An 18,202-nucleotide genomic window follows, 5' to 3' on the forward strand; every position below is an offset into this window, starting at 1 on the left:
CATCTATTTGGGATTTTTAAAGATTTATACTCATTCTGCCGTATTAAAAGTAACAAGCTAGAATTTCTTCTTCTCCAGATATCCACAGGGTTTTTCTTTTTCTCTGCATCAATAAACTTTGAGTGGGAATGAAACGTTGGCCATTTGCTGCACGTATTTGTTCAAAGTGATGTTAAAGTCGTACTCTAAAATAAAGTTATGCTATTAGACTTTATTCAATTTAAATTCAAATCTACTTTATGGAATTTTGGTGAACTGATTTTTTTTTCCTATTTGTTATTCTACATGTAAGAATTAGTCAAGCAATCTATAAACATTGCCAAGTAGAAACTGCTTGTCGTTGTAAAAAATAACCAAAGACAGATGAAGCCCATTTTATTCTAAAAGTGAAAGCACACCAGATTCATGTTTTAGAGTCGTAACACTTGCTGAGGGGGTCAGAGCCATAAAATAACCAAATATCTTTACCATATTGTGATTTTCAGAAATCAACATCATGCGCGCCTTATTACCTCATTATAGACCAGTCTGCATTCTGGATTTTATGCAATGTATTTATGTTATAACCCATTAAAATAAACCTAAGAACAGCATTTTAAGTATTATTATTTAGCTTACTACCTTCAGTATCTGGAATAACAAACTACCTGCGCGAGCAATCTAAGAGCATTCAGCTCATCACGAAGCATCTGAGTCTACTGGACTGTTGATGTCACCGTATTTAGAGTATCAATGCTACACGGAACCTTAAACTACAGTACCCAGCTATCCATTCGGTGATCGTAGCGTCATTGCGTCACTGGTAGCGTAGTTTTTATACGTGAGTTGCCCGGATGTCGGTCTTTTCCTAGTCCGAGGAGGTAAGAATGGCGTAACTTTGTTGTTCCTATGTGTGCTGTCAGCAAGAAAATCCCTGTCAATCTGCAAAAATTAAAGCTCATTTCCATACAAATGTTTGTAATATCGTTTTACCTACTGAACAGGGATGGGGATGTTATTATATCGATTGAAGTTTATGCATTTTACAATCGACGTTTTGTTTAGTGTGTCGAGAGAGCAGGCCTCTTGTTGAATTGGCAAACGTGGAGCCCGTTTTAGACGCGGCGTGTTACAGATAACATTTACACCAGCATGATTTTATTTTTCGAGTTTATTGAATAAAAATGTTTTATTTTCTACTTATACGTTTCTTATTATGAATTCCTTGAAAACTATCCCAAGATTCAACCAATGTCCCTTACGACTGCCGTGTATGTAATACTAGCGACCAGGCTTCATTTTAGGGCAGTTGATTCGAGCGCATGAAATGGAGTAAAATGAACTTGTGGAATGACTTTTACCTGGACACGTCTGTACAGCCTCGTGCACACTGCTTTTACGTCGTTTTATTTTATTTTGCTATACAAACTTAGTAAACGTGGGAGGGTAGAAATTATTTTTTTTCCGGTGTAACTCGCCTTTTTAATTTTGCTAGGTGTTTTTGTAAGCTAACATGTTTTTTAATTTTTTGTTTGAAGATGGCCGAGGACAAGAAGGAGGACAAAAAGGTGGTGAAGAAGAAGAGGCATGCGAGCCGCAACCCTCAGCTGGCTCGTGGGATCGGGCGATATTCTCGGTCCGCGATGTTTGCCAGGAGGGCCTTGTATAAGCGCAAGACCCGTGCCCCAGTGACCAAGGTGAGTGGAAATTCGACTGTATCGGCCTTGAAGTCCTTTAGAAATTAGATGATCATCATCTTCGCCCAGATTTGTGATTTAGGATGACGAAATCTCATGGAGTACAATCCAATATGGTCTTCTTGGAGAACAGTGTTCTTGAGTTATGTTGACAACTTTTGTAAGCCACTTAGGAGTAGTGTGTCTGTTAAACAAATAAATGTAAACTGTCAGTGGCAATAAATGTACACACTAACGGGTTTAGTGTATTTTTCAGATGTTTAGTGTTGGATTTTTCAAGTTGGGTTATTTTGGCAATATCATGACATATGTTGTGCTTTTGACTGACTAGGACTAAAACAGACAGGCTTTGCTGGAACACATTTGGCTCTTTTTTAAGTTCACCAGTTTTTTCAAACTTAATAAGTGATGGATCATGTTTTCATCAAAAAATGATCTACACATAACTTTTTGCCTTCTTTTTCAGATTGAGAAAAAAGTAAAGGAAAAGCCACGCATGACAGTCACAAAGACTGTTGGGGGAGATAAAAATGGAGGGACCCGTGTGGTCAAAGTTCGCAAGATGGTAAGTGCACTTGATTTTGTCTTTTGCAGAGACTTGCTTAGAAGTGATAGTTTTATAATTGACATGCTTTTAAGTATTTAAAGTCGAAGGATCTCAAAACTGAAACTTTATGCCCATTTTATTCATGGCGACGTTTGTTTATTGAAGTGATGCATGTGGAGTGGATGTCATTTGGATGAGGTTTTATTCTATCCCTTTTAATAAACAGGTACTTTTATCTCCCTAAATAATTTATTTTTGTCTTACATGGTGCTATTAGTAATATAAGCAAGCACAAAATAAAACTGTTATTACAGCTGTTCTCAGTGACCGATAAGGTAAAACATGATAATGCACTTCCAGTAAATATGAATGAAACTTAATGTTAGATATGACAAAAAGTTAGCATGTCCTCTGATGGAGCCTCATTCAGGAATGAAGGGATCTGTAGTAAAGTATAGGTGTGCATGATGCATGTTGACTATTTGGCCAGCTCTACTTTTCACATTTTATCTGATGCTGCCGACACATGGTTCAGGCCCAACAACTCTGAACCGGATTAAATCTAGTTATAAAATATATATTATGAGTTTCATCACAAATCAATCTCTCTTTTGTGAAACCAAAAAAAAATATATGTACATTTCAAAATTATCCTGGATTATAGATATTTTAACAAGGAAAGGAAAACCATGTCAAAACAAGCAAGTCAGAAATTTCCCTACAGCCGGAAGATTTGGAGTTGTGCAGTAGTCATTGCATTAGCAGGGCAACTGAAACCTGCTTTGTTTGTACTGTATGTGACAAAGTGTATTGCTCATTTATAAAGCATGTAATATTTTTGCAGGTTATTTGCTTTGGATTATGGGTTTTCAGATCTTCCACTGCAGCCATTTTTTTTTATACTGTTGAAGCATCCACAAGGTGGTTGTGATTACAGTCTGTTATGTTTGACAGCTGTAGCAGCATGTCTTAAGGGGGACATCAGATGACTCAATATCTAATCAAGGGAATATCAAACTTGACTGAAGTTGCCTACTTTTTCACCTGAGAAGGTCGTATTACTCAATTAGAAATTGTAGGGTATGTCACAAAATTTCACATTTCCATAGTATTGTGATTTTGCAGCTTTTTCTGTCAGCCAGTAAATTGCAGCTTGCTGATGATGACCGTGTGAAGGTTTGACAAGTGCGTTGAATTCAGCTACATTGTCGTCCAGTTTCTGTTTTGCTCCATTCTGTTCACCTAAAATAGACCCCTTGACAACACCTGGGTTTCTTACAGCTTCATATGTTTTGTTATCCTGGCAAGTGCTGATTGGTTAACTCTTACATAAAGTGCTGATTGGTTGTTAACTCTCACATACACATGCCCGCCTCCATGACTTTGGACAAAACCAGTTTGAGTTAGTGGAGGAAATTGCAGACTGGGTTGCTGGGTATGTTAAATTACACAACAGGCGATAAGCAGCGTGCATGCCATTAAAATAAATCTGTGACTGGAAATCACTGGAAAATTCATAGTAATAATGACAGGGTGAGTTTTTGTAGGCATGATGAATTATATTTTATGGCAGTATCACACTTTAATCATCATACACCTGTCAGATTTGAAATATTTTTAGGTGGTAATGTGACATTTTGGAATCTTGTTTCTTATTTAGAATATTATTTAAAATTTTAATGGACTGTATTTCAACTTAGCTATTGGCTTAACCATGTGAGCTTGGTTTTATTGGTTTAATTTTTGAAATTGTGTTTAACATAAGCTTATCTGTTGCCGTAATACAAGTCCTAATGTATTGTTCACATATTTACTAGTATATGTTAACCAAATAATTACCATAGTTCCACCTCCAGTTAGGCTTCTTAGTTTTAGTTTGTACTTTTCAACATAATTTTTACCTTTAACCTGAGTAAGAATTTAACTGCGTTGACCAGTTTTATTCACTGTTTTGAAGACCTGTTCTTTTCCCCATTTTTGTCCACTTTTCAACCTGAAGAGGAGTCAAGCTGGTTTCAGATAATATTGGAATTTTCAGTTAACCGTCTTAATTTTTTTCTTAGCTCATTATGTTCTCATTTATTTTATGTTGGCAGTTTGTTGAAAAATGCAAGATTGCAGCTGTTTATTTAACCGCTGTTCATGCACAAAAAGAAATTAAAAAAAATTACTTCAAACTTTTAATGCATAAAAGCAATGCATTTTGTTTACAAATTTTTTTTTACAACTGTTATTTTTTTGACTTGGAGTGAAAGCAAACAAACATTTTAACTGGTTATAAGTTAGAGGTAAGCACCCTTTGCTTTGTTATTGAAAGGGAGAGAGAATTGTAGGAATACATTTGCAGTGTGGTTCATGTTATTGAGTAAAGGTATAAAGGCAGTGTCAAATTTACATTTTGAAACAGTTCTTAAACAAGTTTTAGTTGGAAGTTGTCTCATTTAAGGGTTAGGGTTAGTCTCTGGAGCTATCACCTTAAGCAAGTCAATGTGTGACTAATGTAAAGTGATCCAGAATTTTTACTTTGATAACAATTTGTGTATTGCACATAATGCAGAGTATGCTGAAGTAAACACACTCCATAGAAAATTTGGTTCCAGCATACCCTGAACATTAAAATTCACTTTCAAGATTGGATGCTTCTATGTACCTGCTGTCTTCCTATGAATTTCAGTGCTGGGGGTGTAATTCAATGGAATTGCATTAAGCAGATGCATCATTCAGAGTGTTAGACTGACAAATGGCAGTCTTAGCTGAACTTTTTTTTTTTAATGTTAATAACAAGAAGCAGTAGATGTGTTGAGTCCCAGTTCTGTGTGTGAAACACCTCCACTGAAGTGGAGCTCTAGACTTAAGCAAGCTACACTTATTTTGTTGGAGTGGAACATTACGTTGTGTCTTGGTGTGCTCCCAGCACTATTTTCCAGGACTGAGATGCTTGTAAACCAAAGTTAAATGTTCATACATTTTATTAGGAGTATTATTAGGAGTATCCGAAACAATGTGTGTAAAGAGGGTTGCATGGAATCTGTCCCATTGGCATGTTTAGTTAAATAGGCAATATGTAGTACAGTACTTGTTTTTTTTTTTTTTAAAAAGTGCTGTATGACACACAGCAACAAGTAATAAAACATAAATCTTCAAAAAGAAGTCTATTATTTACTAGGCAGCCATTTCAAATTCATCTTCATCTTTTCTTTTTCCAATTAAAAGTGTAAACTTCAGCATTTTAAACAAACTTGCTGTCCAAACTCCGTGTTAGTAGCTTTTCTTGCCATTTGTCTGTTGGCAAAGGACGACTTCTCGGATTACTTTTTCAAATGTAGTCCTCCACTTTCGTTAACCAAAAGACTAAAGTACCAATCACCTCTCGTTCACTGATAAAACAAGCCTCCACTCGCTGCTGTTTGTTTACACTGCAGGACATTTGCTGCAAAAGACAAAAAGGAGGCACCCTGGCATTATTACCTCACATACAGGAACACTGCAACTAAATTACAATAAAGCTTAGAAAAGCAGGGGCTGAAAATATCTGTTAGGGTGAACCTTCTTTTTACAGGTCTTGTGTCTTAGTGAATATTGTCCAGTTTTGATTGTTGTCTGATTGATTGGAGCATCCCCAATTCCTGGATAAAATGCTCATCATAGGTGGCATTTTTATAAAGCGGGCACATTTAGATTATTTCATGAAATAACTGTATAAACCCCAAGTAATCTGTATATCCGTGAAAATGGTAAGGTGTAATGTTATTAACATGTGCACTTACTCTATTTCTCTTTCTTTATAGCCTCGCTACTACCCCACTGAAGATGTCCCACGCAAGCTGCTGAGCCATGGCAAGAAGCCATTTTGCCAGCACAAGAGAAACCTGCGGTCTTCTATAACCCCCGGTACAGTTCTCATTCTTCTTACAGGAAGACACAGAGGCAAGGTAATTTCCATTGAAAGTGTTAGGATAATGTTGAAACTATTGTTTATGGAGATCTTGACGTGGCAAGTATATCAAATGTTACTCTAAATAAAGCAGAAAAAGTATGTGTGTTTTTTTTTTTAATAAACATTTAGTTGTATAATTTTCACTTATCATACAGATACATACTGGAGACTACTCATACATATAGTAGTAATGTTGAATATTTGTGAAATAGCACTGCATAGGTGACGATGTTGTTTTGATTTAGTCTACTCAAAGGATTGCTCTCACCATGAAATTGCAAAGCTGTTTTGACTTTGAAAAATAAGATTATGATTTGAGGTCCAGTTTTAGGCAGCTGACCGCAGTATAAGTGGACCATTCATGCATACTAGTAAATATTTTGGCTGTAAAGGGAGGTAGAGTAAGGAAATTGTCCTTTTGTATAGTTGTTTAATGAGACCAGTTGATTAGATATGTACAGTTTAACCATTTATTAATGTTTTATGTTTTAAGTGTGTTTTTAGTTGCATACGTAATTCATAAACAGTGTTTTTATTCATTATTTACATGTTTAAATACTGGTATTTGTATAATCTATTGGAAAAGGCTGATGAACAGTAGCTTTATGCCTACTTCACATGCATCTCTTTACTACATTGTGAAAGATGTAAAGTTAATTGGTGGCACTTGTTGTGGAAGTCATTGTGGTTATTGCAGTTGAAGTCAAACGTACTGTTAGTGTTGCTACACGTTGCAGCAGCAGTTGAGTATGACATAAGTTAATTCAGTGGAGGGTACGTTTAAAGCTGAAAGTTTCCTGAGTGCCAATAAAAGGAAGAACAGTCACCCAGAATGACATCGTAATGAACAGTTTCAATACGCTGCAAGCAGAACTTTCAGGCCTTGGCTTTTCTGATTTCTCAAGTCCAGTCTTTTATAGTGGAAAAAGTTAACTGCTTTTGTTTTAAAGCCAGAGAGTGAACATTTTCTACCTTGCAAAATAAGCACTTTGTGTGTTCATTGTGAAAATAACGCTTTCCTTGCTGGGTATCACCTTCAGACCAGAAAAAGCATGCTTTAACTTAATGTATTTGGCTAAATGTAAATGACCTTGTTTTACAAAGTTTGGTTTTAGATTATAATATTGGTCTGCTGTAGTACACAGTTCATGATAATTCTGTATGAAGACTATTATTTGAAAAAGGAAAAATATTAGCTAGTTAATATGTAAACGTCATTATTCTTTACATAAGTATTATAATATGGTTAATATTTTTACGTGCATATGGACAAAATGCCATTTTCTCAATGTTGATGGCTTAACTAGTCCACAGTAGGTGCAGATGTACCGCAGTACAAATGCATGCATACACACACACTCACACTCTCTCCTATGCGTCAGAGTGGCCCTTACAGACTCTACTATTATAAAACCATTGTGAAACTAATGTTCTAAAGAAGCAGAGATTCGTTTATTTGGGTGTTTGTGTAGTTTTTGTTTATATGGGTTAAATGGAAAGTTCCACATGAAATGAGATTTAAATATTACATTTTTCTCAGGGATTGGATGTGGTGATTGACCTTAGCACTGCATTAATAACAATTGCAGAATTTTCTTAGTTTTGCCAAAAACCAAATACAGTATGTATGAAACTTGACTTAAGAATAAACGGAGGCCTGATTGCTTAAACATTTAAGAGATGTGATGGGAATATATGCTTGATCTACTTAAAGCTCATAGAATTCAATGAGTGCCTTTGTCCAGTTGTATACATATACAAAGTATGCTGGTTAACTAACAGCCATCCTGTGTAAAAATTGCTTAGTCTTGAGGTATTGTTTTTATGATTGTTGATTGAGTTTTGCTGGATCTTTGCTTTGACTATGGTTTACATCGCATATTTTCAATTTTCTTTAGAGGGTGGTTTTCCTGAAACAACTCCAAAGTGGCCTCCTGCTAGTCACTGGTAAGTTAGCATTTATTTGAAAATCTGAAGACATGGCCAATCAGTAAAGACAAGGTCATAATCTTGATGATTATTAAAATGTTTTTTTTGTGTGTGTGTGTGGGGGGGGGGGGGGGGGGTTCTGCAAATTGGTTACCATTCGTTAAGCTTAAAACCTGTGAATTGTGCGGTGTAAATGTAATCTGAGGCTTGTATTGTAAAATGCTTTTCAGGTCCTCTGGCTCTAAACAGAGTGCCGTTGCGCAGAGCTCACCAGAAGTTTGTTATTGCCACCAAAACAAAAATGGATATGTCTGGAATAAAAATTCCCAAGACGTTAACTGACTCCTACTTCAAGAAGAAAAAGCTTCGTAGACCCAGGCATCAGGAAGGAGAGATTTTTGATACAGAAAAAGAGGTAAATATTTGTTCCATTTGGTGCAGGTGTCAAATCTCTGATATTATATAATGGAAGTAGTTTTAAAATACACAAGTTAGGTGATTCATGATGGAGGTTGAAGCCTGCAAAATAAATGTAGTCAATAAGTGTGGTATTTCTACATAATATATTTTAACGGCAGGGTGAAGGTGCTTGTTGAAACTAAATGTTTCGGTATCCCTTCCATTGATATCCTCTGTGGAACCTTCTGTGACACCTTTGATTATGTCAACCTCCAGATGTTTATGATATTGACATTGGGGCCAAAATATAAAAGTGCTAAGGTTTGCATTTTTCAAAAATTGCTAACTTAGTTGCTTTTTTTTTTTTCCCCTGTAGAAATACCAGATTACTGAGCAGCGGAAGATTGATCAGAAGACGGTTGATTCTATGGTTCTGACTCAAATCAAGAAAGTCCCACAGTTGCGTGGTTACCTGAGATCCACATTTTGCCTGTCCAATGGTGTTTACCCACACAAACTTGTCTTCTAAAGCTGTTGTACAATATGACATATTAAAATGTGCATTTGACCTTGATTTGTGTAAAACGTGGTTCATGTTCAATTTTTTTGCAGTGGCTATAACTACCTAAAAAGCTGAGAGGTAAATGTTTGGTGCCTTGCACAGCAGCAGTTTGGAGGTGGGTATGGAGACCGTTAATCAAGGGGTATACAGGACATTGTTTGTTGTTGGTTCAAATGGGTCTCAAATTAAACATTTAAGAGTAATTTTCTTAGAAAATACACAAAAACACTTAAGTTCCAATCCCAGACTAGGAGAGTAGTATTGAGGGATTCTGCACACACACTCTTGAACTTCGACTTAAATTTTGGCTGACAAGTTTAAGATGTGGCAAAAGAAAATATCCTCCTGGGTAAAGTCTTTGTAATTGATGTTTAAGATTTGAAGTGATCCAGAGTTGAAGTTTATTTATGTGGAGAGTCTCCTCCCAATCCCCTTTTAATATGAATGTTTTTAATTTAAATTGTAAAACCGTTGTAGGTAATATTGTTGGTGTGTTTATTTTCCTGCCTTTATTAAACACTTAAGTTTTTCAATGAAACTTAACGGTGGTGTTTTTAGGCTTCAGTCTTCGCTGTTGGTTCAGCTCTCTCATCACAAAACACCCAAGTATGGCAGACCTGTGGTGATCATCTTAACAGGTACTAGACATCTGATCTAGTTTGTTTGTTCCATTCATACTACTTTATTCAATGACTTGCTAATTATGTTTAAAATATGTTAAATAGCATTTTTAATCAGGGTGTAAAAAAGAAATCCAATTGGATAGTAGTACAACTAAGGCTACCCCGCAGTTAGTTGTGAGTTTGGTCGAAACAGGGTGTGCCCTTTTTTTTCCTCTCTTCCCATCTCTGGGAATTTAATTTGTGATCTGTGTAAATGAGCACCAAGGTAAGGAGCGGTGGGAGCACATCTTCAAATGAACTCTACAAATAATGATTATTAGTTCTGATATATAAGCACAAGTAATAAGCACTGTGGCAGTGTACACTTGACACAAGATTGGACACCAGAGGGTTGAGGATGGATCTGTTCTGTACTCCCTTTAGCTCTTCAAAACTTGACAATTTCATTAGACTTAAAATGGGTGACACTACTTAATAGATCAAATGTACTTAATCATAATCCATTTGAGCAGTGTGAGCTGTCTTGAAGAGCTCCAGTATTAATAGATTGCCATGTCGTTGACGTCTAATGCACTTAAATTGGGTGACCTGCTTCAGGTGTTTGGTTGCAACTCTAAATCTTCATAGCTGATTCCCCCATTTGCAGTTTTTATTCTTGATGTCTTGACCTCGTCAAATTTGGATTGACTACTCCATGGTAGTATGTGTGACTGTTCTGTTAGTCTCATTAAACCACTCTGGGAAACTTGCATAAACGGACAGATTAACTTTTGCTCTCTTTGTTGTCTGTTTTTTTTATTGCCTAATTACATCAGTCTTTCAATGGTTGTTGCCCCCAGAGTAGGTGCTGTGCCCAGTACCACTACCTCTGGTCAGCAGATGTTTAATGTATTATGATGAAACTAGACATTAAGCCTGTTACAATAACGGGCGCTAGAACAGTAGTCCATAAACCTTAGTAGGAACAGTCTTTTAAATGGCAAGGGACCTTGACCTCATTAAATTTTTTCCATAAAATGTAATTTTCTCTGACAGTAGTACTGGCTTTGCTGTCCGTAATATGCGTTTAATTTTCTGTCACAACAGTCTGCAATCAGCAGATTCTCCCCAGCAACTGATGTAATGTGCAGGAAAATAAATCTAGTTTTAAAAGTCATTGTATTGTAATATGAAAATTCGTATATTTAGGAAAACCCCTTCATCTACTGACACTTTACCGGGCCAAGCTTTTTAATCGCAAATCTGACATCCTCAGAGTTAACACTTGCACAACAATGGGGAAGCTGGTCTCAGTACCTGATTGGATTTTTCGTGTTTTATGTTTTAGGTCTTACCTCATTTTCTGAAATCTGATTGGATCTGCCGCGCGATATTTTATAGGTCCCGCCCTCTCTGTCTTGTGTGACGCGTCAGACAGCCTTTGAAGCAGCGCACCGTGCTCCACGCATGCGCACTTCACCAGAAGACACACAGACACTGGACACACACAGGGGTTTTATTAAAGAGGATGGTTTAGGAGGTCAAGCCATGGACCTGGAACTGGAGGATTAAAAAGCTAAGATTGTGGAAGAAAATAATATGAGCAGATTTTTGAACTGACAAGACGGTTCCATTCAGAGATTTCAATAAAGAGATTTTAGTTAAATAGTCTGACAGAGTGATTGTGTAACAGTGGACTGTGTTGGATTCGCTGGAGAATGCTGCTTGAGTGTCCCACTTGGAAATGTGGTGTGGATGCCCTGCTAAGAGTTTGGTGAATTCAGACATGAGTGTTAACTGGTATCTTTGGTCACATCCCCATAGCACACAAATTCACCTAAGCCTGGTGTCCGACTTCCAGTCAGTGGGGTTTTTGGATGTTCTGCTGCTGTCTTCCTGGATTTTCTCTCGTCCTGCAGTTCATCTCTGAATCAGTTCTTATGTCTAATTGTGCAAAGGAATACTCTGGTGAGATTGACCTCAAGTTGGAGTGAGTGGGTATGTGGGTGGGGGGCACTTGATCTTAAGTACCCTCATGGGTGGCTGCAGTACTGTTCAGATGTCCTCTATTCTCCGCAGGACTCCTTGAAAGAGTAGTAAATGAGATGCCGTCTCTCAGTCGGTCACCTTGTGGGTCTGAATCCTTTCTGTGCTCCTCTGCAGCAGTTTTCTCCTATTCAGATATTTAAATATTCCTTAAGGTCAAATGACTAACTTGGTTGTCCAAAATGCTAAGGTATTGAGGAGTAATGAGCTGTAAAGGGAAATGGGCCGAGCCAAAGCGAAGTTCAGAAATGTAATCATTCTCCCGACATCCAGTACCCAGCAGCTACCCATTAAATACTTTGGAATTTGGAAATGCGCTTGTTTGGGTACGACTCCAAAACAGCAGGGGGTCTCGCCATCTTAATTGGTTATAATGATGGTTTTGGGCAGTATGCTTGCTGGCTTCTTTTGTGTTAAGGGGGCTCGGTGTGAGGAACAGGCTTAATTAAACATTAATGTTCAAGATAGTCGAGACTTGCATTTGTGAACAGTTTTCTGTCTTCTAGTGTGAGGTGCCAGCTGTGCCTGTCCCGCTAGTATTGCAACCTGCAGAACGCAACATCATCTCCAGCTCAACCGGACAAAGATGGACTTTCTTACTGTCCCAGCTCACCCATTTATTCAGCCTCCCATCTCTGTTCAGCTTACTGTTAAAGCCCACCACACCTGTATACCGTTGAGCAGCTACACCTGAGGGTCCGCGTTGCTGATTCACTCTTTACAGCACCCTCAAGAACAGACCATATCTGATGAGAGCATGTAGTCTCGACAAGTGCGGAATACTGCATTTCTCATCTGCCAGGAGTACCGGTCAAAATGTAGCGACGCGTCTTGATGTTCAGCCAGCAGAGGTGGCCACACATCTCCTCTTTGTTGGCTCACAGCGTAAATTCCTGATGCTCACCTGCAGCGTAGTCAACTGGTCAGCATCTGTATTTGTGACCATAGTTTATCTGTTGTGTTGAGGAGGTTGTTGCTTTGTATTCTGAATGGTGGAGCTACTGAGGTCTGCAGCTTGGACCCTTCTCATGTATGGAGGTGCTTGTGAGGCCTTTTTGCTCTTTCTTGGTCACTCTGGCCTACTTCCGACTGGCATCGGGTGATGCTACCTCTGCGTGGCATCCTGTCACTTGTAACTCCTAGCTGGTGCAATGAGCTGCCCTCCTTTGTTCCAACTTCTGGCTTCCTCAGCTTGTTGAAGGAGTAGCCCTGACAGCTTTTCTGTAACTGATGAAGGCTTTCTTAAGAGAGTCAGCAATCAGAAGCGACGACATTGCAGAAGTGGAAGCGGATCAAAGTTTTGGCAATGCTAAGATCAGTATTGAGGAGAGGAACTCAGTAAGGACGACATCATCATCATCCTTCTGGCAGACGAGGGGAGGTGCACAGTGTTGCTAAAACCTGACGGGACTATCATGAGAAAATGTTGTCTCTACTTAGTGACAAAAACACTCATGAACCCCTAAAACGAGATCCGGGCAGTGGTTACAGGAACAAGGTGATGGATTATCTCAAGCAGTTAGTGCAAGAGAACGCTATTGACCGGACCTCATACCACAGGTTATACCCAGGGGAAGCTACCCCAAGACTGTGTGGTTTACCGAGGGTACATAAACAGGATGGGCGGCGCAGTGGGTAGCAACGAAAAATGTAAAAGCAATTACATAAAAACGAGAACTTTGCCAATACTTCAAAACAAATACTCAAAAAAGCGAGTTGCGAGCAAAGGAGGCCTACGGACCTGTCCCAGTTCCACCACTTCTGTCTGGGGGAATGGGCCGAAACTCCAGCAACGCATTGTGAGAAGCTCGTGGAAGGCGACTCAAGCGCAAGTGAAACAATTTAAAGGCAACGCGACCAAATATGAACAAAGCAACCCGCAGGAATTGTGATCTGGTGAATAAAAAACGAAATAGTCGGAGGTCTGTGCAACATGGAGGAGGTTTTGCCCTGCACAGAGTTGATGTCTCAAACGATAAGCCCAGAATTTAAGCACACATCAAATATGGCGAGGGCGGCACGGTGACCCGGGTTCACTTCCCGGGTCCTCCCTGTGTGGAGTTTGCATGTTCTCCCCGTGTCTGCTCTGGTTTCCTCCCACAGTCCAAAGACATGTAGGTTAGGTGGACTGGTGGTCCTAAATTGTCCCGGGTGTGTGTGTGTGTGCCCTGTGGTGGGCTGGCACCCTGCCTGGGGTTTGTTCCTGACTTGCTCCCTGTGTTGGCTGGGATTATCTCCAGCAGACCCCTGTGACCCTGTAGTTAGGATATAGCAGGTTGGACGATGACTGACTGACATACAGTTCATCCAGAAAGTATTCACAGCGCATCACTTTTTCCACATTTTGTTATGTTACAGCCTTATTCCAAAATGGATTAAATTCATTTTCTTCCTCAGAATTCTACACCCAACACCCCATAATGACAACATGAAAAAAGTTTACTTGAGATTTTTGCAAATTTATCAAAAATAAAAAAATTGAGAAAGCTCATGTACATAAGTATTCACAGCCTTTGCCATGAAGCTCAAAATTGAGCTCAGGTGCCTCCTGTTTCCCCTGATCATCCTTGAGATGTTTCTGCAGCTTCATTGGAGTCCACCTGTGGTCAATTCAGTTGACTGGACCTGATTTGGAAAGGCACACACCTGTCTATAGAAGGTCCCACAGTTGACAGTTCATGTCAGAGCACAAACCAAGCATGAAGTCAAAGGAATTGTCTGTAGACCTCCGAGACAGGATTGTCTCGAGGCACAAATCTGGGGAAGATTACAGAAAAATTTCTGCTGCTTTGAAGGTCCCAATGAGCACAGTGGCCTCCATCATCCGTAAGTGGAAGAAGTTTGAAACCACCAGGATGGCCGGCCATCTAAACTGAGCGATCAGGGGAGAAGGGCCTTAATCAGGGAGGTGACCAAGAACCCGATGGTCACTCTGTCAGAGATCCAGAGGTCCTCTGTGGAGAGAGGAGAACCTTCCAGAAGGACAACCATCTCTGCAGCAATCCACCAATCAGGCCTGTATGGTAGAGTGGCCAGACGGAAGCCACTCCTTAGTAAAAGGCACATGGCAGCCCACCTGGAGTTTGCCAAAAGGCACCTGAAGGACTCTCAGACCATGAGAAAGAAAATTCTCTGGTCTGATGAGACAAAGATTGAACTCTTTGGTGTGAATGCCAGGCGTCACGTTTGGAGGAAACCAGGCACCGCTCATCACCAGGCCAATACCATCCCTACAGTGAAGCACGGTGGTGGCAGCATCATGCTGTGGGGATGGGAGACTAGTCAGGATAAAGGGAAAGATGACTGCAGCAATGTACAGAGACATCCTGGATGAAAACCTGCTCCAGAGCGCTCTTGACCTCAGACTGGGGCGACGGTTCATCTTTCAGCAGGACAACGACCCTAAGCACACAGCCAAGATATCAAAGGAGTGGCTTCAGGACAACTCTGTGAATGTCCTTGAGTGGCCCAGCCAGAGCCCAGACTTGAATCCGATTGAACATCTCTGGAGAGATCTTAAAATGGCTGTGCATCCAACCTGATGGAGCTTGAGAGGTGCTGCAAAGAGGAATGGGCGAAACTGGCAGGGAGTGGCACAAGTGAGCAGCCATTCGAGAAGACGGCACCCCCGAGAGTTGCTCGTCAATGATGGCACCCCGATTCATTGAATCTCCTCGGTGGCTCCGCTTGTTTCGTCCCGCTCTCGACTTACACACACAGCTTCTGCAGAAGCGGCCATTTCTTGTAGGAAAAGGAAAAGAAAAGAAAAGAGGAGCGCGAACTGGACAAAACTACCGAGGCAAGCGGCAGTGGAATGGGCGTGTGACGGGCGCGCGGCCGGGCCTCGCTACGTGCGTTCGTGCTGCTGCGTGCGCGCGCGCGTGTGCGTGTGTGTGTTTGTGTCACGGCCCAAGCCGCCCGTAGTCCAGCAGCTGCCCGAGAGCGTTCGGAGCGGAGGCTGTCGTGGATGCGCGAGCCGCCCGCGGGGGCCACAGAGATGGGCTCGGCGGCGGTGGACTCGTCGCAGTGGCTTTCCGTCAAGGAGGAGACCATTTTCCTGCACGATGGGCTCATACGAGTCACGGACTTGGCCGAGCTGCCCAGCGAGATCGGGGCGTCGGAGCCGGGGGACGCCGAGCAGGAGGTCAGTCAGTCAATGCGCGTGCAGCCGGGGACTGGAGTGGAGGGGAGAAGCCCGGGGGTGGAGGAGAAGGCGGCGGCGGCGCAACCGGAGACGGGAGGCAGAAAGCATTGGCGTGGCCGACCGGAGTGCAGTGTCATCGGGCCGGGGTGTCAGCTGGACAGTAATTCTGCAAGCCAGGCGTTGGCAAAGTAACTGGGGGTCTTTGTCTCGAGTGTAACCTTCGAGAACATCCGCAGCAGCCCGCCGAGAGCTTAACACGACCTGTCCGGGCGGCCGAGAGCTGTCATGTAGACACAGGCGCCTCTCCCCGGAGCCTGGCGATGGATGCTGAGTGAGTGGGGTAATCTGACACTGCTGGTCGTCTTCATAGGTGGGAGGTGGCAGGGACTTTTTCAGTTAAGTTGCATTTCGTTTTATCTGCAAGTCGGACTCTGATCAGCCCTCCTCAGCAGTGCATGGCAGGACCCGCAGTTCCAAGCCAAGCAGATGGCAGCAGGTGCCAACAAGTGTTGTTTGAGTCCATGTTAAGTGCCCACCTAGGAGAGTGCTGTTCCTTCTCTGGTCTTCAGGACCGCATGGATTCTACAAAGATGTTGGTCGCACCTCTGCATCCAAACAACTGGGGGATGCGGTTGCTGCAAAGTGTTGTTGTCCACCTTGTAGGCCACCAAAGGCATGAAAATCTCATTTGGTGACCCTCGTGAGTTACGCCCCACTTAAGATCATCCTCGATCTTCTCCTCCACTTTACTGTTCATCCTCATCGTGCCTGACCTGCGGTCCCATCAGTTAAGGCTGCCCTGCACATGTCACTGGTAGGACACAATTTGTTGAAACACAGCACTGCCGGTCAGAGAGCTGGAGTGGCGCTGGGGTCCTCACTGCGGCCGCTCCTCATTCTTACGTATCTTCTTCCCCTCGGTAACACATTTTGCCACCACATCATTACGCCGACAATACGCAGCTCTCCGTGTCCACCATATCTCCTCACTTTTCCTCACTGGATGACTTGACGTGACATTAATCCCACGGATGACAAGCAGCTCTCTCAAACTCGGGTAGCAGTAACACTCTCGAGGAGTGGTAGTTGCGCAGAGCCAGTTGTGTCGCGTTACACGGTTGGAGACGACCCCGAGTGAATTTGGGACGGTGCGCTGACTATCGCGCTTGTAAACCAATCCCAGCGTCTCGTGAAGGTGGCGCTCAGAGTGGTGCTCCCGTGAACACTCTGAATTCTTTCAAACTGGTTTTTGGGCCCCCCCAAGACCTAAGCACTGAAACCACTCTGGTTTGGATCACCAGTGACCCCCACTCTGTGTAGCTGACTCCGGTTTACTCTCCATTCTCATCCTGCTTTTGACACTAAATCCCACCACCTCGTTATGGAATGATGGGCTAGTGTTGGGGTCCATGGTGGTTTGCTTCTTGTCTCACTGATGGGCACAGTTTGTTCAAATACTGCCAGTCAAGGAGCTCGGTGGTTTGCCATGGAGTAGCACAGGGGGTCACTCCCTATTATCATTTATCTTCCTTCCCTTGGTCACGCTTTTCGTCACTACTATAAACGTTGTCATTGTGATGCTGATGATACCCACGTAGCTCCACATCTCCTCTACACCTTCTTGCGTTTTTCACCCCAGTACCGTTACTGCATGTGTCTGGATGACAAACGACTCTCTCCAACTTAAAATGAGTTAAACCCTTTGTGGATTTGCCATTTTCCCCTTGGTTGTCTCGCACAGCCAGGTGTATCTCATATCGTGACCAAGAAGAGTCGTGGAACCCACGGTAAACGTTAGGCAATCCGGCAAAAAATGAACGTAAACGTGTCGAGTCTGGCCTTAAAATTATAAAGCGGGGAAATCGGGGCCCAGAGTGAGACGCCCCTCTCTAGACACGCCTCCTTTTATCAGGTCCTGACAGGAAGGGGCGGAGCTTTCTGTGGGCTCCGCAGGCCGCGTTGTGAAAGTGCAGGTGGCAGAGAAGGGACAGTTGTAATTCATTACATTTACATAGCGCTTATCTCAGTACTCAAAGCGCTATCCACACAGGGAGGAACTGGGAAGCGAACCCATAATCTTGCACAGTCTCCTTACTGCAAAGCGACGGCGCCACCTCTCGGCTCGGAGTGGTATCGCTTCCCTGGCAGAATCCTTCAAAGTGATCCCCAGGCGCACATGCGTGGCACGTATTCACATTGCAAAGTGAATGGAAACGATTAAGACGGTTCACTGACTGTCACGTTTCCATAAACGCCCAACGCCTCATGAAGGTGGCGGCCATTTTTTGAGCTACGGAGTGCAGAGCTGCTCTCGTCAACCTGATCTGACAGACGGCAAACTTGCGCAATGCGGTAAACTG

At 41.9% G+C, this 18,202-nt stretch overlaps 2 protein-coding genes across 2 annotated transcripts in view; both read left to right on the forward strand.

The window, feature by feature from the left end:
- The first annotated feature begins 1,490 nt into the window (after positions 1-1,490).
- On the forward strand, positions 1,491-9,062 carry rpl6 (ribosomal protein L6). Its single transcript, XM_028824338.2, has 6 exons — positions 1,491-1,676; positions 2,143-2,241; positions 6,012-6,155; positions 8,059-8,107; positions 8,320-8,504; positions 8,865-9,062. Exons 1-6 carry the CDS (start codon positions 1,518-1,520, stop codon positions 9,015-9,017), a joined length of 789 nt encoding a protein of 262 aa, XP_028680171.1. The 5' UTR covers positions 1,491-1,517; the 3' UTR covers positions 9,018-9,062.
- Positions 9,063-15,587: 6,525 nt separating this feature from the next.
- The window catches only part of LOC114669142 (probable E3 ubiquitin-protein ligase HECTD4), a 206,396-nt gene continuing 203,781 nt past the window's right edge, over positions 15,588-18,202 (forward strand). The window contains 1 exon segment of the mRNA XM_051921368.1: positions 15,588-15,842. Within this exon segment, the coding sequence (XP_051777328.1) occupies positions 15,666-15,842 (177 nt within the window). The 5' untranslated portion in view covers positions 15,588-15,665.

Source organism: Erpetoichthys calabaricus, chromosome 18 (assembly GCF_900747795.2).
Source record: "Erpetoichthys calabaricus chromosome 18, fErpCal1.3, whole genome shotgun sequence".
NCBI classification, from domain to species: domain Eukaryota; kingdom Metazoa; phylum Chordata; class Cladistia; order Polypteriformes; family Polypteridae; genus Erpetoichthys; species Erpetoichthys calabaricus.